Source organism: Phoxinus phoxinus, assembly GCF_949152265.1.
Source record: "Phoxinus phoxinus genome assembly, chromosome: 25".
NCBI classification, from domain to species: domain Eukaryota; kingdom Metazoa; phylum Chordata; class Actinopteri; order Cypriniformes; family Leuciscidae; genus Phoxinus; species Phoxinus phoxinus.
In genome coordinates, this window is record NC_136900.1 from 4,606,444 (window position 1) to 4,631,044 (window position 24,601).

Here is a 24,601-nt window from a genome sequence, read left to right on the forward strand (position 1 = left end):
TGAGAGACCAGAGAAAATCTACAGATTTATTCGTTTCCTCACATTGCCAAACGCTACAGTGCCAAATAAAGCATTCGAACTGGATATGGATCAATTCTGAAGTAAATGCGTCGGTTGATGAAAATCCTGTTATAATTCTGTTATTATGCTGTTTCTACACATTTGTATGCGGTTCATGAGAAATACTGTGAATTAGTGCAAACCAAAGGGCTTCATATCAGCGTTTAAAGAATTTTAACTGAATTTAAATATGTTTTAGATAAAACGTTTTCTGAAATGTGACCCTGGACCACAAAACCAGTCACATGGGTCACAATTTTTAAATTGAGATTTATACATCACATGAAAGCTGAATAAATAAGCTTTCCATTGATGTATGGTTTGTTAGGATAGGACAATATTTGGTCGAGATACAACTATTGAAAATCTGGAATCTGGAAACATTGAGAAAATCTCCTTTGAAGTTGTGAAATACATGTTTTATATATTTACGGTAGGAAATTTACAAAATATCTTCATGGAACATGACATTTACTTAATATCCTCATGATTTTTGGCATAAAAGAAAAATCGATAATTTTGACCCACACAATGTATTGTTGGCTATTGCCCGTGCGACTTGAGACTGGTTCTGTGGTCCAGGGTCAAAAATCATATGATTCCATTGACCGAAGTTTGACGTTTAAGTTGATATTCAGTGATGTATTGAAATATTCACTGGAATCAAATATGGTGGCAGTTTTTTTAGGTTCTACGTCAATGACATTTAGTCGAGAGAACAAATTTTGATGAGATGATGTGAAATTTTGATGTCCAATCTGACATTATGTTCTGTTAAAAGGAATGAAAGCGACATCCAGTCAAGATTATCAGTGATTTATCCTTTCAATTTCAGTCTGCTTCTCACACAAAGCTATTGTATGACTAGAATATACTACATGCATATCGTCGCTGTCCGATGAAAACCGCGTATGTCCATTTTGTTGATTTTGAGATTTTTCGACGGATAGAATGTCCAGGTTCATTTCTGTATACATTATGCTTCACATATCTAAATGACCAATGAAAATGTGTGAAATCATGTCATCTGATTTTCACGTATATCCATTTGGTGTCAAAGCTGTCAATCACGCCGCGTATCTCCCACGCTGTGGAGGCATCTCGCCGCACCGGTCTCGCGAAGTTTCATCTTAAACCGGTGAGTTATAGGTGTTATAGGCTGATGATAATAAATATGTAATAAAATAATAACGTCAAAATAACGTGGATATGCGTCAAAATCTTGTTTATTTGTGATAATCTTAGCCCTGTATTATTATTGTCTAAACCGTATTATGAATGACATTTGCCGAATTGCTTTGTTCATTTTCTTATACATTTTTAAAAAGTTTCCATTGCAGTTTTGCGAAATATTCACTTTCTGGCAGGTGAAATACTGCATTATAATGGTTGTATTGGCATTCTAAAGGTATTTTAAGAGGTAAAAAGTAGACATTTAATAAACTGAGCGTATATTTAATAAACTGAGACGTATTTAATAAACTGAGCATAGCCTATTCATCTGTCAATATGAAACGCGACTTGGTCACTCTAATTAATGATCGGAAGAACACGTATCGACTAGCGTTACTGTAAAATATGCACGTATGTCCATTTAAACTCGATTTTGGTCAAATGTGGTTTATATCAGTACACTGGCAAGAATATGGTTACATTTAAAGATGCCGTACCAAGTATGACAACGCTACCTCAACTGCTTTTGAAACTACGGTGTTTTTTTCACTTCCTGAAAAGTAACCGTTTTGGACATACGCGAGTTTCATCGGGCAGCGACGATATAGTACATACGGACTACTGTTATGCTTTATAAAGCTTGACAGACTTTGTCACTACAACTGTATACAAAAAGAGCTTCTTCAAAATTACTCCGCTTTAAAGGGATACTCCACTTTTTTTGGAAATAGGCTCATTTTACAACTCCCCCAGAGTTAAACAGTTGAGTTTTACCGTTTTCGAATACATTCAGCCGAACTCCGGGTCTGACGGTACCACTTTTAGCATAGCTTAGCATAGATCATTGATTCTGATGAGTCCAGTAACATTTCTTTCAAAATGACCAACGAGTTTCAATATTTTTCCTATTTAAAACTTGACTCTTCTGTAGTTAAACCATGTACTAAGATTCCGGCGTAAGAATCAAGGAACTGTGCGGCTGTGCCATGGGTGCAGCAGCGTAATGATATGACGAAGCACCTGAAAATAGTCCCCAGCTCGGTAACTTCCAACATGACCGGGACTAAGTTTGTGTAGTTTTAGGCGGCAAATTAGGTTTCCAAATAAATACGGTTCAGGATCAGCACCAAAGTAAATGTCATCTAAATCGTCTCTCACAAATGTCTCCATGCTACAAGGCACGCTGTCACAGTGTCTGGTGGTCCCCTGGGTTTAACATTAGAGGTCTCAGTTTTCACGGTGTCTAGGCATTTTCACTACACTTCCCATAATCCTGTCTGTCACTGAGTGTTCATTGTGTTCAGCTGTTTCTCGTCACCTCGTTTAGCACTTGTGTATATATACCCTGTCAGTTTCAGTGTTTGTCACGGAGTCCTTGTTTAATGTCCCCACACTTCCGTTCCTGTTGCTGCCTGTTTCTTGTTTTGTCATCGTATGTGGATTGCTTATATGGTTTTGACCCCTGCCTGGACTGGTTGTGAGTACGGATTACCCTATTATTAAACTGCTATTGGATCTTACCTTTTCCCTTGTGTGTGTCGTGACAGAAGGACTCCGTCACTACAAGATCCAGCAGTATGGGTTTACGTATTCTTCCCCCCACTACTACGAAGGAGAGGAGGGGAAGATTTAGTAATTTAATGGCCCTACGTCAGCAGGGCCAGTCGGTAAATGGCTTGTCTCAGACATTTTGGACTCTATCGAGAGGTATGGGGTACAATGATGTGACACTTAAGGACTTTTTTAACAACTGCCTTGACGACCCTTTGCCGCAGTGTGAGATGATGGGGCTGGAGACTCTGGATTTTTGGGGGTTCATTAATTACCTGCAGAAGCGCAGCCGGTGGGTTACGTCAGACCCATTTGTTTTTCCAGAGGGGAGGACTGACCTCGCGCCGGTGTCTCCAGACAAGATCGCCGCCGCCGAACCAGTGTCTCTGTCAGCCATGGAGAATGACCCACCACAGTCCGCACCATCAGCCAGCACGATTGCCTCTATTGGACTCGTCCGAAGGAGGAGTGGACTGGTGTCCAAGTTGGCCGATCTGCCACTGACATCTGTCCGAGCAGTCTTCCCGGAGGTCGTCCCCGAACAGCCCGCTGTAGTCCCGAAGACCGTCCCCGAACAGTCCGCTGTCATCCCGGAGGCTTTGTCCGTGCAGCCCGCTGGTGTTCCGGATGTCGCCATCAGTCCTCACGTCACGCCTGCCGAGCCTGAGCTACACGTCACGCCTGCCGAGCCTGAGCTTCACGTCACGCCTGCCGAGCCTGAGCTTCACGTCACGCCTGCCGAGCCTGAGCTTCACGTCACGCCTGCCGAGCCTGAGCTTCACGTCACGCCTGCCGAGCCTGAGCTTCACGTCACGCCTGCCGAGCCTGAGCTTCACGTCACGCCTGCCGAGCCTGAGCTTCACGTCACGCCTGCCGAGCCTGAGCTTCACGTCACGCCTGCCGAGCCTGAGCTTCACGTCACGCCTGCCGAGCCTGAGCTTCACGTCACGCCTGCCGAGCCTGAGCTTCACGTCACGCCTGCCGAGCCTGAGCTTCACGTCACGCCTGCTGTTCCAGAGCCGGAGCCAGTGTCTGCTGTTCCAGAGCCGGAGCCGGTGTCTGCTGTTCCAGAGCCGGAGCCGGTGTCTGCTGTTCCCGAGCCGGAGCCGGTGTCTGCTGTTCCCGAGCCGGAGCCGGTGTCTGCTGTTCCAGAGCCGGAGCCGGTGGTGTCTGTTGCAGTTCCTGAGCCGGTGGTGTCTGTTGCAGTTCCTGAGCCGGTGGTGTCTGTTGCAGTTCCTGAGCCGGTGGTGTCTGTTGCAGTTCCTGAGCCGGTGGTGTCTGTTGCAGTTCCTGAGCCGGTGGTGTCTGTTGCAGTTCCTGAGCCGGTGGTGTCTGTTGCAGTTCCTGAGCCGGTGGTGTCTGTTGCAGTTCCTGAGCCGGTGGTGTATGTGACTGTTCCTGAGCCGGTGGTGTCTGTTGCAGTTCCTGAGCCGGTGGTGTCTGTGACTGTTCCTGAGCCAGGGTCTGTCCCTGTCCCTCCTTGGTCTTCACCGCCATGGCCGCCCGAGTGGTCGTCTTCACCCTGGTCGTCTCCGCCATGGCCGCCCGAGGGGTCTTCTCCACTGTGGCCGCCCGAGGGGTCTTCACCGCCGTGGCCATCCAAAGGGTCGTCTTCATCCTGGTCGTCGCCCGAGGGGTCTTCACCGCCGTGGCCGCCCGAGGGGTCGTCTCCGCCCTGGCCACCCGATGGACTGTCTGCTTCGCCCTGGCCGCCCGATGGACTGTCTGTTTTGCCCTGGCCGCCGCTTAAGCCGTTCCCCCTTGTTCCTGTTCCCCTCCACGGACCTGGCCCCCCATCCCACCCCCTGATCCTCCACCTTTCCTCCTCCCGCCTGGACTCTAGTTTTGTTTGTTTCTTGTGGTCTTGGAGCGTCTGGTAGCCGCTCCGTAGAGGGGAGGTTATGTCACAGTGTCTGGTGGTCCCCTGGGTTTAACATTAGAGGTCTCAGTTTTCACGGTGTCTAGGCATTTTCACTACACTTCCCATAATCCTGTCTGTCACTGAGTGTTCATTGTGTTCAGCTGTTTCTCGTCACCTCGTTTAGCACTTGTGTATATATACCCTGTCAGTTTCAGTGTTTGTCACGGAGTCCTTGTTTAATGTCCCCACACTTCCGTTCCTGTTGCTGCCTGTTTCTTGTTTTGTCATCGTATGTGGATTGCTTATATGGTTTTGACCCCTGCCTGGACTGGTTGTGAGTACGGATTACCCTATTATTAAACTGCTATTGGATCTTACCTTTTCTCTTGTGTGTGTCGTGACACACGCTCCCTGTGCAAGCAGGTTGTCACGTTGGTTTGTTGACGGCAACTGCTTCGTCATATCATTACGCCTGCACCCATGGTACAGCCGCACAGTTCCTTGATTCTTAGGCCGGAATGAGAATATAGTTCCTCGCCATATAGGCTTGGAAAATCGCAACTTTTCATTTCCCGTCGATCTTAGTACATGATCAAACTACAGAAGAGTCAAGTTTTAAATAGGAAAAATATTGAAACTCGTTGGTCATTTTGAAAGACAGAATTGAATCAAATGTTTGTTAAGTCCAGACTTTGGCACAGACCTGTTTCCGCCCAGTGAATCCTGCAGGAGGCGAGTGAGTTTGGAGTCTCGGTAAGGCACGTGCGTCGATCGTTTGTTTCGGTCTCCTAAAGCACTGATGACGTTCCCCAACGCCAGCTGCGTCACACAGAAAAACATGTTACAGTTCACCTTATATTCAATATTTCTAGCCCGAAGAGATGTGCGGAGGATTTGTTTTTATTATTGAATAATATTACTCGTTCTGACCAATCCACAGTTAATGGAGATGCCCTCTTTGGCTCGGTCCCCGGTGGCCCCCGTCCTCTTGAGTCGCTCCGATCCGGCCAGATCCACGAAGTGAAACTTGGCAGTGAGAGTTTCAAACTCTTCCATCTCAGACGAGCTGTTGGCCAGTCGATTGTCGGTCTCATTGTCCTGCTCTGGGGGCTGAAACAAAAGTCAATTCATCAACATAGACTATAGATGGAATGTATTCAAAAATGGCATTATTATACTCAATATGTCTGACAATATGGATGCTGTGGGAATGTAAGCCGTCATTTAGATAAAATAATCTGATTTTGTTCGTGAAGAATAAAAATCTATAATAGATTTGACATTGAGACATGATAGACATTTGACATTGATAGATGTTATTGAAACGTAGTTTTGCAAAAAAGTTTGGATTTTCTTCTATCCCTATTCAAGTAGAGTAGTGTTCTTCTGATATATCACCAAGACCACTAGATTCCACTGATATTTGGCAGATTTTGACTTTTAGCACACCAGGATCACTTCTTGTTTCACAGCAGTATAAATTAGGGATGCACTGAATCCAGATTTTTGGGGTACGGCCGAATACCGAATCCACTGGTTAAGATTCTGCCGAATCCGAAGCCGAATCCTACTCCCATCCTCAGTCCATTAACACAGTAAACACATCAATGAAGTAAACAACATCCACAGCAGTGGATTTTTGGTGTTTTTTGTTTTTGTTTTTTTTACTTGAATTGACCGTTCGCAAAACCCCGCCCTCGAACGGTTCTCGTCCAATCCTAGCTCAGCAACTGTAACTAAGGAGAAGGACCTCCGTCAAACATTCCGATTTCAGCAAGATAGTGAAACGATGCGCCTATGGCAGTGAGGCAGTGCACGGGCTTAAAACTTGCTGTATTTTATGATTGCTTGCAACTATTATAAAAAAATAGGCTACATGTACAAACACCGTTTCACTACGGCACTGCTGCCCCTCATCAGTCAGCAAACAAGAGAGAAAAAGAGAAAAAGCACGGACTTACTAATTACGAAACTTTGATGTGGTTGAACAGGTACACAGTCATAAATTCCTCTGGAACTCAAACATTACACTTCAAAACAAAGTTCGCGCAGTTGCACAACTATTCACACAAATATATCCTTCTCAGTCGGCTGAGTTATGAATGAAGAGAACAGCATCGAGAGTTGATGGTTTCAGCGCGTCCTCTGATTGCAGTGTTGTGACTGAAATAGCGCGCGCGGGAGCACATGCGCAAAACAGTTTTGTAAAATGATATATGATCAAATAAAAATGATTGATATATAATTTTACCAAACTGTTTTGTGCATGTGCTCCCGTGCGCTATTCTGTCTATACTTTCTGTCGTGCACTGGAGGATATGTCTGCTGCATTACTCCAAAACCAATCACTTAATGTATGGATCTCAACCCAGCCATGGCTATGGTTCTCAATTGTTTGACGGGCGAAGTAACAATAACTAAGGGGCGTGGCTTTTGCGAATGGTCAATTGCCTTCTTTTGACTGAAAATACTGCCAAACAACACCTTTTCTGCTCACGAGTTCCATTTTCACTTTCTCACAGCCTACGGCATTCGAACGGTCCACTACGGCCCCTTTAAGAGCTGCGCGCGCCCTGTTGAACTGTCTGCAGTCTGTATTGTATTGTATTGTATGCGCCTTGATACCCCATGTATGCGGGTTATTTCTGTTTGATGCTCATTATTTTATTAAGTAACGCTGTGGACGGTAGAAAGTGTGACAGTTACATGAGTTCGATTGGGGAATAAAGTGCGAGTTGTAAGATGCCAATCGCCTCCATGAGTCTGTCTGGCCTCTGCTATAACTTTAGCTGTGAGCTACGTCCGGTATCCCTATTTTTCTTCCTGACACAACGCGTTACACTATGTAGACACTTTCCCGTAATCAACGGCAGCGTGACGTCGACCATCGTAGTGCGGGTATTGCAAGCCTAGGGTTCGGTTCGGTGGAAATACAATTCTAAGGTTCGGCAGAAACCGAACCCCTTTAAAGACCCCAGTATTCGGCCGAATCCGAAACCGAATCCTGGATTCGGTGCATCCCTAGTATAAATATGAGGAAGGCCAAATTCCCTTAATTATCCATTAATCACCCATCACAATGAGTAAAACCAAAGAATATAATCTGATGTGCAGCAAAAGATTGTTCAGCTTCACAAAATAGAAAGTGGCTGTAAGAAAATAGCTTAAGCATTGAAATACCCATTTCCACCATCAGGATGAATCAATAATTAAGAAGTTCCAATCAACTAAATATTTTATGAATCTGCCTGGAAGAGCACGAGTGTCTATGGTCGTAATGCACGGCGATGAGGAGAGTTCGAGTGGCCAAAGACTCTACAAGGATCACAGATGGAGAATTGCAGAGATTAGTTAAAGGATTAGTTCACCTCAAAATGAAAATTTCCTAATAATTTACTCACCCCCAATGCCATCCAAGATATCCATGTCTTTCTTTCCTCAGTGGAAGATAAATTAAGTTTTTTGAGGAAAACATTTCTGGATTTTTCTTCAAAAAATGGACTTCAATGGCAACCAACGTTTTGAAGTCCAAATCAATGCAGTTTCAAAGGTCTTTGAGGTGCTTCAACGCAGCTGAGGAAGAGGGTCTTATCTAGCGAAACGATAGCTCATTTTCTATAAAAGAAAAAATTGGATATACTTTTTAACTACAATTGTTCGGATTGAGCTGATCTGCAACGCGCCGGGAGCTACATCATCACGTTGAAAGGTCACGCTCAACAGTGGGCGCCGGCGACATCGAGCGTGACCTTTCAACGTGATGACGTAGTTCAAAGTTCACTTCAAAGACCTTTGAAACTGCATTGATTTGGACTTAAAAACGTTGGTTGCCATTGAAGTCCATTTTTCTTAGAAAAATCCAGAAATGTTTTCCTCAAAAAACTTAATTTCTCTTCCACTGAGGAAAGAAAGACATGGATATCTTGGATGGCATTGGGGTGAGTAAATTATTAGGAAATTTTCATTTTGAGGTGAACTAATCCTTTAAGTCTTAAGCAGAGATTAGTTGAGTCTTGCGGTCAGAAAGCCCCAAAAAAACCTAACAAAATAATTCTAACAACGCCTACATCCCCACATGTTGTTTGGGAGAGTTTCAAGAAAAATCCTCCTCGCTCCACCAAAAACGAACTCCAGCATATTCAGCTGTCAGACACGACTGGAACTTCACACGGGACTGGTTTCTATGGTCAGATAAAAACTTTAACTTTTTGGCAGGAAACCCAGCAGATGTGTTTTGTGCACACAGGGATAAAAAGTACCCTGTGCCCACGGTTAAATATACCGCTGGATCTTTAATGCTGTGGGCCTATTTTTTTACTGGGGGTCCTGGACTTCTTGTTCAGATACATGGCATCATGGAGATCAAAAATCTTGAATTTTCTTGAATCAAAACTTTTTTTTTTTTTACATCCCGATATTTTCACTGTGCAATAAAAACCTTGCCTTTATTTCAGAAAAACTTGTACAAACTTACCAGATTACTGAGTGCACAAGGTCTAATTTCTGCCACAAACGCATTAGCTAATCATTTAGTAAATAAGGAATATAAATAGCCTGACATATAACCCATCTACTTTGTAAGGGTGGGTGCTATAAGTAATAACTTGCATGATATTTGAACATTTTATGAAAACTTGATTAGAAATGACTAAAAAAATGGCCCTTATGACAATTTTCAAAGTAATGTTTTTAATTGAGAGTGACGAATGGTAACTCGAGCGGTACTCACGTTTTCTGCGGGTGCACAGACACGCACTTGGCAGATGTGAATGGTGAAGATGGCGTGAGATCGAGAGCTCTGTACATTCATCTGAGTGCTGGCAGTGGTGCGGGAGAGAGCGCCCAGCTTCAGACACTGGATCATCTGCAGTCAAGCAGAATATTACCGTCATATTATTGTGCATCATATATGAACAGAAGATCTCAGGAAATAACCAATGACGCTCACTTCTGCCTCCGAGAAGACGTTGCGAGTCGTCACGCCGACAGTGTAGATGCCGCCGCTGGCGTCCTCGTGGATCTTAATATGAGATTTCTGCTTTCTCATCTCCATGTCACGTGTGGTGTCGAACAGATCCAACACCTCCTCGTTATACAGCTGAAGATACACAGACCAAACAATATTTATAATACAATTAGAAATTATTGAACTGTTTTTTGTATATTATCTTCCTTAAATAAACCATAACTCTCATATCACATCTTTTCCAATGAACAGTCTATTATTTTAGTAATATCACTATATAGTATTAATAATTTTTTATTTTTATATTTTGTTTTTATTTAAATTTTATTTTATTTTTATTTTATTTTTTTATGTGCTTTCGTCATTTTTATAAAAAAAACATTTTTTTATCATTTCTGTTTAGCTTTAATTTATTTTTCAGTTCAAGTTAATTATTTTATTACTTCAACTTCAACTTCAAGAAAAACAACACTTTGAAGATGTCTTCATGGAAATCCTAAACGGTTCTGTTTGTTTGGGCAGCCAGACACGCCCACTTCTAGCTCAACCAATGGAATGAGTCTGGGCTTTTTTGCTGACCAATGGCAGTTGAAGAGGAGTATCTGTCACACAAAAGGATCATCCACAAGCACTGTACCTCCAGAAACTGTGCGCTGATCTTGAACTCCGGGACGGGGCGGCCCTGATCTGCAGCCGCCTGGCGTCTCTGCTCGACGCCTTTAAAGAGGTGACCGACCGCCCGCGGGATGATGCCCAGCTCCTCGTCCAGGATGGACATGTCAAAGCCCGTGCCCATCGTATACGTCTTCCCTGACCCCGTCTGAGACACAACATCAAATCTCACATCAAAACTTTATTATACAAATTGTGCACGTTAAACCCAATTAAAGTTGTGTTGCAAGATTATGTGATTGCATTTAAATATGAAGTACATTCATGTCTCGACATAGACTAATCTTGTTTTATGTCTACAGGAATAGAGTTTGATGTGTCTGTCTGGCAGATGAGTGACTGTTGATAAATCTGGATTGACACAGTGCCAGAGAGAGAGAGAGAGAGAGAGAGAGAGAGAGAGAGAGAGAGAGAGAGAGAGAGAGAGAGAGAGAGAGAGAGAGAGAGCGCTGTGTGCTGGTGTTTGGGGGAGGTCAGCCATGAAATGCAGGTCAACACTAGCCATATAGAGAGAACATGGAAAATACAGAGCTTGTACAAATAAACTCCTTTAACCTGTAATCTTAAATGATGCTGGATGTATAAATATCCCTCACGAGTGGGACAGTAAATTACCAGAAGCATCTTAAAGTCTAAATGAAACTGTATTAACAACCTGAAGAAAAATTAAAGGGATAGCTTTAATATTTATTTATTTTTAAATCATAATTGACTAAACCTCATGTAATTCCAAAACTGTACTTACTTTACTTTGTGAAACATAAAATAAATAATTTTGGAGAATAATGACATAAATTCAATTTTAGGGGGAACTAGGATTGATTGGATGGTATCTCCATATGATTGGAGGGGATGGGCTGAAAAATAAGAGGGCTTCAAAGGCAAAGTTATTACATTTTAATGTTCACTTTCAATCAATCTGAGACCACCTCGGTCAGGCAATCTCAGACAGATTTTTTTGTATGGCGTTTATACATGCCTAAATGAACTGAACAAATCCAAATGACACCGGTGTGAAAATGCCTTAGACTTCAAGGAACACGCCGACTTTTTGTGACTGTAGCTTATTCACCGTATCCCCCAGAGTTAGAGAAGTCCACACACACCCTTCTCATCTCCGTGCGTGCCGTAACTCTGTCTGACGCACCCACCGCTAGCCTAGCTTAGCACAAAGACTGGAGGTAAATGGCTCCAGCTAGCATACTGCTCCCAATAAGTCACAAAATAACGCCAACATTTTCCTATTTACATGTTGTGATTTGTATAGTCACAGCGTGTACACATAACAAGGTCACATGAGACTAGGGATGTCAACGATTAATCGACGATCGATTAATTGTCGATAATACATTTAATCGATACAACTTCTCGATCATCGGTTAAAGCAGGTTCATGCGCGCGCGCTGCTAAACCGCGAAACAAAGCGAGCGCGTTTAGTTTGGGACCATTTTACACCTTCATTATGACTATAAGTTTGTGTGTTCATTCGCAGCCTTTTGTTTTGTGCAAATGTAACTTGTAATATTGTGTTTATTTTGTGTATGCCTATCTATATCTGATTTATCTTATATTGGATGCATCCGTTGAATTAACGCTGTAGTGCGCGTGATCGGCTTCAGCGCGCGCGGCTCAAACGGCACTGCACGACTAATAATCACTATTGGGAGGACTGTCATATTACATAACATTATAAAGAGAACAATATTGTAATAAAACATTGTGGATTATTTGAGTTTAGTTGGCGTGTCGCGTTGCTCCAGGAAGAGTGCGTCCTCAACATGATCATTCTGAATGAATGGCACGTAACTTAGTTCACTTGTGCATTCGCGTCATTTTGTGCAGAAATAATTTGTAATATTGTGTTTATTTTGAATATATCTGATTAATCTCATATAGGAAGCATTTCTTTGAGTTAAATAACACGCTAGCAAACTAAGTGCTCCAGTTTAACGGTAGCCTATTCATTCAGCGCGCGCAGTCAACGCAGCCTGGTCCTGGTTCAATGACCATGGTATTATATGTAATATTAATTTCACCTGTTAAGTTGAATTCTTGAAATAAATCAACTTTTTGATGATATTCTAATTATATGACCAGCACCTGTATTATAAGATTTAAGGAAAGAAACACAAACCTGTCCATAGGCAAATATAGTGGCATTATAACCCTCAAAACATCCTTCGATGAGTTTCTCAGTGCAGTTGGCGTAGATGGTGTCCTGCGTCGAGTCCATGTCAAACACATAGTCGTACGTGAAGGCCTTGTCCTTTCCCAGAACCACCTGGGGTTCGCCAGGGGTCACAAACGTACAGATGTGACATCCTTCAATCTTTTCTTTTGCCAGCTGAGGACGAATCCTGTGACAGAGAGAGACATGAAATGTATAAATAGCATGCCCATTCAGACGCTGAATAACAACGAGAACCTCCTGATGTGTTGATAAAGTGCAAATTAGTCGTCTAAAATAAACCTATAATCACTGGTGTCTCACTGCACAGAATAAAATGTCTAGAAATTAAATGAAAATTTGTCAATTTGACCTAAACAATACATCCTCACAATCAGCAAGATGCAGAGATACTAAGACCCGACGACACACACTTCTAGCTACACAAGGTCGATTTCACATGCTTCACAATTTTATTGATTTCATAATGTGAAACGCATGTTGTAGTTTCATGCTAACCATTACAAATTCACTGTAATAGGAACAATTAATAAATTTGCCATTAACAGCATACACTAAATGACAGAAAGAGTGACGCTGTTTTGTGAAATTACAGTCTGAAAGAAATATTTCAAATTATCATTATTTCCTTTATAATAAATGTTGAGCTTATGGTAAAATTATGCATACTGGCAATCGCGATTCGCAAACCGAAATTCAGGCCTTGAAATATACTTTATGTCAATATATTTATGCAAAATATCGCAATACTCTGCTGTATCGATTTCCCCTCCCCATTTACTGTGAAAAATACAAAACCACCTAAAAAAGTTTACATAAATTGACATTCCCAGAGTTCCCTGTGTGACACTTTACTTGAGAATGACAGATAATCAGTGTTCCCAATATTTAAACATTTCTCCTTTAAATGTAAGGATGTTTTATTGTTCACCAGGCAAAAAATTTCAGTCTGGTCACTCGGAAAAGTAACATCAAACCACTTTTTAAACAAGCGGCACAATATTAGGTATAATTAATGTCTGTAGCACACGAAGTTAATGCGTATTGGGTTTGTTTACAATCACCAACCAGTAGTAAAAGTAATGCTTGGCTTCTAAAAAACACTAAAAAGAGACACTGATGTCATTTTCTGAGGCGCACCTGACAGCAGAGGCTGAGCCTTCGCTCGGACTGTGAGAGAACGCTTTTGTTCAGAGCACAATTCACTGAGAGAGGCACAGAGAGAGTATTGTGTGTGTTTGATACTGGATCTATCCTGTATTGCACAAGAGAGTGAGACAGAAAGAGAGAGACAGATATGTGGGTGATAGACACATGAGCAGAGGATGTGTTAGAGACAGTCTGGAAGATCAGTATTGTTTGCGTTTCATTCAAACCCAGAACAACATCACATAATTCATTTCACAGTTCTATAATGGGTGACCTATAATAAATAACGAACAGACTGAAATGTGTGCCATCATTCACTAATCTCTACATCGGTTCTAAGAAGCAATGTATGATTTGAGGGGGAACCAATATTTGCAGGTCTGATGATCTATTCAGTTTATGGAAAAGAATGGATAGGATATTCTTTAAAAAAAAAGTTCTACAGAAGAGAGGCATACAAGATAATAACCAGTTTATCCAGGACCAGGTTCTGGTGGCAGAGGGGTAAGTCCTTTGCTCTGGCAACTTCCCCCAGCTCCTCCTGAAGGATCCCAAGGGGTTCCCAGGCCAACTGAGAGATTTAATCCCTCCAGCGTGTCCTAGGTCTGACCCTGGTCTCTTCCCAGTTGGACATGCCAGGAGCAGCTCCACTGGTAGGTGTCCCGGAGGAATCCTGACCAGATGCCCAAACCACTTGACCTGGCCAATTTTGAAGGGGAGTCTCTCCTGGATGTCTCCTATGTTATATCTTCTCCCCCCATCTCTCGGAGTTGTCCCAGACTAGCCTGGCTCCGCCCTCCTACGTACTTCAGCTTAATTTTCATTTTCCTTCAGTACTAGGTCTGGGATTGTGGTGTATTCTTTGGTTTTCTGAAATCAAAATTTCAATCGGTCCAATCAGCGAACAGAGGGAGTGGCTGAGAACGATGACGTTGATGTCGTGCGTTACTTTGAGTTGTAGTTCAGTAATAGCAGCGGAGAAAGATGCGAGCAATCACTGCACAGCATTTGCGGCAGATCCGAACCATGCGCAGCGGCGTATTGTTAATGATTAGACCCAGCTTCGACAGTTGACTGAATACATTATCACTGTCCTTAGTGTCAAATATACATTTAGAATTTGTAATTGTTCCGTGAATTCTTAAATTCGAAGAACAAAACCTGCAGCTCTCGTTGACAGATATCTTATTCTAAACACAATCCCCTGATCATTCGGATACGTGTTTACGGCCGGTTCCGGTGCATGACATACGTCACGACCAAACGTTAGCGATTGGTTATGGAAGATCCGGAGTAGATCCAATAGTTTTAAACTTCAACAGAGTACCCGCCTACAAGGAAGTTAACGCTTGTCAATGGAGAGAGGCCAGACTCTCTGTACAAATGAAATGTACGAGAGTCTGGTAGAACCAGGCTAGTCCCAGACACCCTCCTAATAAAACTCATTTTAGTTGCTTGTACCCGCAATCTCATTCTTGTATTGTGTATTGTCAATCTCATTGTGTAAGAGCGCAAATCACACTCCTTGCCGGCATGATAATGTCATGCTCTGTTTCGTTCTTTAACACCACTAGAGCCTTCCGTGATGGATGCTGAGGTAGGTTTGGTAAGCAACTGGCAACTAGCAGTCCTCCAGGAAAGGGTGAACAAGGAGGAGGCTCCATCACAGCCCGTTTTTATGCAACTTTTCCTCTTACGATACCTTTGCTTCACCCCGACGGTCCAGTACCACAACTGCATTACTGCACCTGACTATCAATCTCAAGCTTTGAACTGCCTTCACTTGTGAGCAAGCCACCGAAATACATGAACTCCTCCATTTGGGGAAGCAACTCACTCCCTACATGATGCGGGAGAACCGTTTTCCGGCTGTGAACGATGGCTTCAGATTTGGAAGTGCGGACCAATATTTCCAGGCAAGGTCAGCAAGTTCCCGTCCTGGCTTACAACAGTCTGGACCAGCCCAAGCTTCTTCAATATAAGCCATCTAATGGTTTGCCAGAAACAAGCTTTCAGCCACAGCTCGAAGCAGCCTCTTCCGTCATGGAGGCTTTGAACAGATCTCACGTGGATTCTGTGTCTCTTTAGGATGAAAGAATAGCTTCTTTGGGAATGTGTTCAAAAACATATGGCCACAGATCCAATGATACAACAACAAAGTCAATCATTGAACTTTTGTCTAAATTAGCCTGGAATCAGGTACAACTGTTAACTATAACTATGTTATAACTGCATGTTCAAACATTAGCCCATTTCACACATACAGTCTTTACTGGTAAATTACCGGTAACAGATCATGTGTAAACAGGACCTTTTCAAATATACCAAAATATACCAAATATTACTAGTAAGGGAAATTCCAGTAAGTAACATTACCAGTAAATTACTGGAATATGCGCTGTGTGAACGCGGAATGAAGTTTACTGGTATTTTGCACGTACAAGGTCAGAACGTGATGACGTAAGAAGTGATTTGGGCCAATCAGAAGCCGTTGAAAGAGCAACGGCTCTGGCCCATTCATAAAATTATGACGCAGACGACGTGTTTATCAGTGATGCGCGGGTTGATCCAAAATGAGCAGGTGCCTGCGGTCACCTGCGGTTATGAGTCATCCAAAAATATTTTTAATGATATTCGGGTCACGGTCGGTCGGGTCATTTGAAACAAAGATGCCAATTAAACCTTTGTAATTTATATAGTACTAGACACAATTTTCTATGAAATACATAGGTCTACAATTTATTGTCTGAATAACTGGCGCGAGGATGACGCACAAGCTCAGTCAGAGATGAAAGTGGGAAATCCTTATTTACCTGAATGTTGAGCGCGTTATTAACTTTTGAATAAAAGCTGACGCGGAACAAAATGCCCGATTTCCCAACCCTATAGTTCTTACCAGAAAGACTCGGGAGAATAAATACTGTGACAATTAACATTTATTAAGAGCTGAGCAAGCAATCAAGTTCTTTGGCGTAGGCCCTGTCCGTAGCTTGCAATCCTAGGGTTCGGACTCTGCATATCCTGCCTGAAGACGAAGGCAGGGGCGCAGCCGACCCCCTGCGAAGTAAGGGAAGGGGCCATCTGGTGGTGGTGGCGTGGATGGAGGAGAAAGACATCTTGGTGTTATGTAGAGGATGGAGGGAAGGACCCGTCTTGGTGGTGGTGGGGAGGGTGGAGGTGAATGGAGCGACAGCATCTGTGAACTCAGACGTGTGTAAGTACCAACCTTTTATACCAAAAGTATTAGGATATGATTGGATAGATGAGAAGGTAATAAGTTACGTAACAATTGAGTCTTCCCGGCAGAACTTACGCTAGAGCTTCATTTCTCTATATCTAGTTGGTGTCGCTTAACCTCTTGCACAAACTCCGAGTCCTTCCCCACCAGAGAGGTCACATTCCATGTTTCCACAACTGAGGACCCGTTTGCATCGGCCCCCTATTCGTCTGCCACCCTTTATACAATGCACTAGTACCCACAAAGGGAAGGGCCCCACATTGTCAATCGTTTATTTTTTGGACTAAGCCCAACTGTACCTCTTGGGCCCGAACCTGTAAACAATTGAATCATTTTACATTTCACATAACTGATGAAGTAGGATATAATATGAATGTAAATGCTATGGATAACACCACAGACTAAACTAACAAGCATCATTTAAAAAAAGAAAATAAATGACATATAAATAATTGCATACTAAATATCCAATACAACTCAATGTCCAATATTGGCTGATTCAGTATCCCATGTCGACCAATGTAAATAAATAAATGAGCAACTGTGACAAATCTATTTATGCTCACTTACTGACCAGAGGTTAAAGGTTAAAAGATACTTTGATGAATATCACTAATTAATCAGATTTAATATCTTTCAGGGAACAATTTTATAACATTTTATAACTCTAACCCAAAATGTTTATCTTTCCAATATTAATATAAAAAAATATTAATATCCATTTAAAGACAAATGTTTTAAGATTTTAGAGAAGCTTCATTACCTACAAGAATTTTAATTGCTGTTAGGCTATTGGTGAACATTAACCAATAACCTGCCTAACATCAGCCAAATAGTAAAGACAACATCAAAGTAGGATATTTTACATTTTAATAAAAGATTGCTTATTTTGGTATAATATGAGAATATTTTTCGCCCAGATGGTGTAGTTATTGCATATACTAAATTTTAAAGAAAAAAATAATAATTACAGGACCTAAATGTAATACTTTCCCTTACAACAACCTGAAATCTTGATATTGCAAAATAAAAAATAAAAAAAATAAAAAAAATCTAACTAACCAAACAAGTACATTCCGGCAATCCAAATTATCCTTTACGAATTGATTCCAATGAAATTGTAATTAAAAAAGAGATGCTTCAACCAAAATACTGAAAATTCACCCCATGTTCCCTTAATTGTGATAGATGAAAACGGACTAATATAATAAAAAAAATATATATATGATGCTAGTTAAAACACTCTACGTTAAAACACGCAACAGACTAAGAGTTTGTTATGGTGGTGAGGAAGTACGAACCCAATCGCAGACAGTAGTCAGGGCAACACGATTTATTAAACAAATAACGGGGAAAACAAAACCCACGAGGGGGCAAAACATAGACAGGACAATGGAGACTAACTAGACTGTGACAGATAACTACAAGAAAAACAAACAAACAACTAATACAGGCAATGGCGCAACAGGACAACAGCTCTTCACAAGATACTCACAGACTGACAAAGGTTTGACAAGAATTAACAATGAACCGACACAGGACAGCAAACACAAGGGGATTAAATAGGGAGACTAATGATAACATAACAGGTGACACAGGTAAAGCAGTAATGACAAAACGAGGATAACAAGGAGGGCGGGGCTAGAAGACGAGACAACACAAGCACATGGCCCAACAAGGCCATGTGTTTGCACATAAAACATGGGTCTGTCATGATCCTGCCTCAAGACTTAAAGGGCACCTATTATGGAATTTTGAAATTTACCTTTCATGTAGTGTGTAACATAGATCTAAGTGAACAAAAACATCCTGCAAAGTTTGAAATATGAAAGTGCACCGTATATAAAGTTATTGTCTTTCAAAAGTAAGAGTCGACTCGGAGTCATTTTTATGAATCGTTAGAAGACCGAAGCTTTTTCTCTGACTAGATGACGTCAACTTGTCAAGTTATTTGAATATGATACGCCCACTTATTGCGCTCCAAAGCAAACTTGAAATCATCACGGCGACGAGACGCTGCGTTCTGAAGTGCGATCTGCCCAAGGAGGAGCATTTGAAGACTAAGTGGCTACAATTCATCATATATACAACTATACCACAGAAGTATAGTCCGAGCCTTGTGCTTTTGTCGCGCCATTTTGAAGACGATTGCTTTACCAACTTAAATGCACTCAAACTGGGATTCGCGAGCCTGATATTGAAGGAAGGTTCAGTTCCAAGTGTATTTGCATCAGCTTCCTCCTCCGTATCACAACCTGTAAGTGTTATTAATAATTGTTGCTTATATGTTTTATGTAGGATGCTTAATTATTATTTTGTTTGTTGTGTAAGCACCGTTTAGCTTCTAGGTTTTCAATGACAATTGTATTGAGATGTGAAGTGTTTGTCGTTGTTTTCGGAGTTGTCTTAAAGAATAGAGTAATACCTCGTAGTAATATAACTGCATTTTTTTTTTTTTTTGTAAAAACGTTATGTTTATGCATCGGGCTAACGCAAACAAAGACTGATTGTGCTTTTATAATATGAACTCTGGGCTATGCTCGCTAACATAACATTAAATTCTTTAACTTATTTTTAGTTTTTTACTACAAACTACAAAGCAGTGGACTATAATCATTATTATAACACGATTTAATTGATAAAAGCATCATTATACTCCGTGTTAAACAATAAATATTATCTATGTAAACACTGCTGGGTCATCTGACCAATCAACGCAGATTAGCGTCGCGCAAAGGAGGGGTTTGGAAAAGGAGTCGTTGAACGATTCATTTGGGAGTCGGTGAGCAAATCAGGTAAAAATAAATGCATATTATACGACAACAAAAGTGTTTTTTGACATTGCATGCATGTAAAACTGTTGTTGGGGACTCCCTAAACAACATTAGGAACATTTTAAATGTCATAATAGGTGCCCTTTAAAGAAAGACAAGGACTAGATGGCAGAATCATGACAGAACCCCCACCTTAAGGAGCGGCTACCAGACGCTCCTCAAGGAGACATCAAACACGGGACATGACAGACTGAGACAAAGACACAAACCAACTAAACATGACAAACAACAATAAGGGCAGACACAAAAACACAACGACAGGGTTGGGGTGCAACAATAAAAATAACAAACACTGGAGGGGGGGGCAGAGGAACAAGAGAGTTCATAGGGGAATGTCCAGGGTGGGTGGGTGGGACTGTGGTCTTGGGTTTACGGGGTGAGGGTTGAGGGCGAGGAATCCGGGCAGACTTGGAAGGGGACACATGAGGAACAGTCTTGGGGGAAACAGTTCGGGGCTGAGTGCAGACAGGGCTGACCGGGGAAACACAAGGCGACTTGATAGGAGTCTTGATAGGGACAACAGGGGGCGACGATACGGGACGAATCTTGATGGGGGAAACAGTAGGAGATGAAGCAGGACTCAAGACAGGGGATGTAGTAGGTGGCTGGGCAGTGGAGAGAGGCAATGCAGCAGCAGGCTGCAGAGCTGGAACGGGGTCATAGAATTCTGCAGACGAATCAGAACCAGCGCTCCTCACATCAGACTCGGAAGATGCGCTTCTCATGTCCGATTCAGGATTTGCGTTCACTACAACCGACTCAGGAACAGCGATCTCTGCAGCTCTAGGCACGGGGTCTGGGGACAAGACAGGCTTGACAGGGACTTCTAGGATTCTGACGAGACGTGACAAATAATCAGACAGGGTCTTGGCAGCAATGACGACCGGCATCTCCTGACTAGCTGAAACCGACTGTAACACTGCTTTAGCAGCAGAATCGGCCGCGGCTCTTTCAGCTCTCACGACTGCAGACTCATGAGCAACCCTCTCTGCTGCCGGCACTGGAACAGCGTTGACTGAAGCGGGCTCTGGAACAGCGTTGACTGAAGCGGGCTCTGGAACAGCGTTGACTGAAGCGGGCTCTGGAACAGCGTTGACTGAAGCGGGCTCTGGAACAGCGTTGACTGAAGCGGGCTCTGGAGGAGACAGAGATGGAGGACAGAAAGCTCCCTTCTTCCTCCTCTTTCTCCTTGGCCGCGGAGCAGAGACCAAAACCGGGCTTGTGACCAGTAGGGGAAGCTCAGCAGGGACCGTAACTGGTGCTGGGAGGACAGACTCTGGCAGGGTTGACTCCGTCGCTGAAGACTCCGAAGCAGACTCCCACGAGATCCGTCTCCCTCGCTTGCCGCGGAGACTTACAGGGGCGGATGAAGCTTTAGGAGTCGAAGTGGGGCACCCTTGTTCCTCCTGCGTAACAACGCCTAAGATGCGACTCTCCTGGATCACAGGCAGACGGGCAGAGGGTGGAGATCCCGAGGAAGAAGTCTGTGGATCCTCCTGGGAGAAATGATCCCAGAGTCGGGCATAATTCTTCAGGATCCACTCACCCTCGGGCGGGACCGGAAAGTTGACCCACTCTCTGTCGGTGGGAGACGACAACCAGCATTGTTCACGGAACTCCGATTGTCGCTGGGAGGACATACTGTCTGCTGGGTTCTTCTTTGGTCGGTTCATTCTGTTATGGTGGTGAGGAAGTACGAACCCAATCGCAGACAGTAGTCAGGGCAACACGATTTATTAAACAAATAACAGGGAAAACAAAACCCACGAGGGGGCAAAACATAGACAGGACAATGGAGACTAACTAGACTGTGACAGATAACTACAAGAAAAACAAACAAACAACTAATACAGGCAATGGCGCAACAGGACAACAGCTCTTCACAAGATACTCACAGACTGACAAAGGTTTGACAAGAATTAACAATGAACCGACACAGGACAGCAAACACAAGGGGATTAAATAGGGAGACTAATGATAACATAACAGGTGACACAGGTAAAGCAGTAATGACAAAACGAGGATAACAAGGAGGGCGGGGCTAGAAGACGAGACAACACAAGCACATGGCCCAACAAGGCCATGTGTTTGCACATAAAACATGGGTCTGTCATGATCCTGCCTCAAGACTTAAAGAAAGACAAGGACTAGATGGCAGAATCATGACAGAGTTCATGTTTTCCTCCTGAAATTAGACATCTGAGGACAAGTCTCCTCCTGTCATGTTCACGTCCCTGAGGCAGCTTCACACAGTCTGTAAATCATTAAAGCATAAACTTTCACTATCGCCGGTAGCATTTTATGAGGGACTTGGATAATCTTTCCCTTCCCAAAACTCCAAACTAAAACTTTATAGTTGAAATGAATCAAAAATGGAAAAAAACTAAAATTACAGCACCAAACTAGGACTGCGTAAATATAGATGGTAAATATAGATAGAATATAATGGTGGCCAATATCATATACAGTATATATACACACACAGGTGAAACTCAAACATTTTTAATATCGTGCAAAAGTGGATTTATTTCAGTAATACACCTTAAAAGGTGAAACTAATATATTACATATACTCATTACATGCAAAGTGAGAGATTTCAAGCCTTTATTTGTTATAATTTTTATGATTATGGCTTACAGCTTATGAAAACCCCAAATTCAAAAATAGAATATTGTGAAAAGGTTTTCATGAGCTAAATTACTGAAATAAATGAACTTTTGCACGATATTCAAATTTTTCAAGTTTCACCTGTGTGTGTGTATATATATATATATATATACACACACACACAGTATACATTTTTTTCTTCTTGTTATGGCCAATAACCCATGGTGAATATTATCAAGACATTCTGTTCATGTGGCTTTGTTGTTAATGTTTGTTTGTTTGTTTAACATAATCCAGATTTCCTGCAGGCATCAAACATTATTATAATAATTTTGAAATGAGCTCAAAAATGATGATTGCAAATGGGCGTAGTGATCTTTCTGCAATTCATATTACACCCAATGAGAGCAGTGCTCTCTCTCTCTCTCTCTCCCTCTCCCTCTCCCTCTCTCTCTCCCTCTCTCCCTCTCTCCCCCTCTCCCTCTCCCTCTCCCTCTCTCCCCCTCTCCCTCTCCCCCCCTCTCCCTCTCCCTCTCCCTCTCTCTCTCTCTCTCTCTCTCTCTCTCTCTCTCTCTCTCTCTCTCTCTCTCTGAGAGAAAGTGTGTGGTTTTCCTGACAGAATGTAGGCCACTCCTGGATCTACTGCTGTTTAACCTTAATTCCTCATTCACATGCACTCATGTCTGAGTTCACAGCGCTTATTGAGTTTCAGCTCAAATTAATGATTATTATATAATATACTGTAGCATAATCCACATTCATGTTTCTGTCAGTAAACACATTAATGAAAAAAACAGCCATCACATATAGAAAGTCACATGACTTTCTATATGTAAACCTACCGCACAAAACCTCCAGAGCTGCTCGCAAACATTTGGAATATGCATCTTATTAAAAACCATGATTCTTTGCCAACTGTTTTCAATGTGAATATAAGTAAATATCCAATATCAACTGATATAAGACATGGCAACAATACACTGTACATTTCTAAATATTAAATATCCCTAAATATTAAAAGTTGGATATTTTATCCATTATACAAGAATGTGAACAGTGTGACCCCGGGGTCGTAGACTGAGACAGAGACTCGAGAGCGAGCGGGTCTCTATGCGACAGAGCCATTGATGCAGTGCAGTGAGGCGGCACACACACACAACACACACACAGCGTGTGTGAGAGCCAAGAGACCAGAGCGGCCCACTCCAGGGAGAAGACACCCTAAATACAGCCTCAGATATAACGGGAGTAAACAGATCAGATGGACACAGATGCATTCTGGGATACAGCAGAACAGTCTGTCTGAAATAATCGGCCTGTTCTTAACATTATCAAATGTTTCTAGTGAAATCACAGTCTCAGAGACGTTACGGCACATTGCACCTGATGACAACAGCAACAGCCTAGCACGTCTCAGGTCAACACACGTCTGTCCACCAAAATCATTTCATCTGAACTAGTAAATGGCTTCTTTTATCAATGAAGACTGTAATTGTGTAATGAATGCAAAGACAGACAGATAGATGTATAATACAATAAGACAATATAATAAAGTTAAAGTATGATATGCAGTATATCAGCAAATCAGCATATTAGAATGATTTCTGAAGGATCATGTGACACTGAAGACTGGAGTAATGATGAATTCAGCTTTGATCACAGGAATAAATTACATTTTAAAATATCTTCAAATTAAAAAGTGTTATAATATTTCACAATATTACTGTTTTTTGTTGTTGTTGTTTTTTCCAAATAAATGCAGCCTAGAACATTAAAAATATCTTCCAAAGTTATTCCAAACTTTTAGTTAATCAACAAGCCACTGAGGTGAGAAACAAATACGGCATGTTAATGTTTTTAAAACATTTAATTTGATTTTGTAATGATTAATTTGACTAAATTAACATTTACACCCCTAATATACAGCACATTAAACTCCAGCGTAGTATAATCTTCATCTTCCTGTTTTTACTTATATATATATATATATATATATATATATAATGTATATATTGCACATTCAACATTGTATCTAAATTGTAATATATAAAAATGTCCAGGCTAAGAGAGCCAGATTATCATATTCCACTCTGAGGTCATGAGGAGGAGAGACTGAAGCACATTTAGAAACAGTTTATGATGACATCTATCTTTACGTGCTCTAGATATATACATAGACTGGACTCCCAGTGCAGAACACACACAATCTGATGCATTTGCCTGAGCGTTTATTCATCACTCAGATAAGGCGTTGATAGAATTAAGTAAAACTTGTGATACAAAACAAACAGAACGAAAAGG

At 42.0% G+C, this 24,601-nt stretch overlaps 1 protein-coding gene across 5 annotated transcripts in view; it reads right to left on the reverse strand.

Annotated features, from left to right (window-relative positions):
* Positions 1-24,601, reverse strand: part of kif21a (kinesin family member 21A) — a 94,896-nt gene that overhangs the window by 61,035 nt on the left and 9,260 nt on the right. For 4 of the 5 annotated variants that reach the window (XM_079602984.1, XM_079602985.1, XM_079602983.1 and 1 more), the window contains exons 2-7: positions 12,418-12,640; positions 10,249-10,431; positions 9,594-9,743; positions 9,375-9,509; positions 5,576-5,755; positions 5,349-5,464 (exon numbers count right to left, since the gene is read on the reverse strand). In XM_079602984.1, coding sequence (XP_079459110.1) covers positions 5,349-5,464; positions 5,576-5,755; positions 9,375-9,509; positions 9,594-9,743; positions 10,249-10,431; positions 12,418-12,640 — 987 coding nt within the window. Of the gene's footprint in view, positions 1-5,348; positions 5,465-5,565; positions 5,756-9,374; positions 9,510-9,593; positions 9,744-10,248; positions 10,432-12,417; positions 12,641-24,601 lie in introns of all 5 variants that reach the window. The other variant, XM_079602986.1, reaches the window with a different exon arrangement.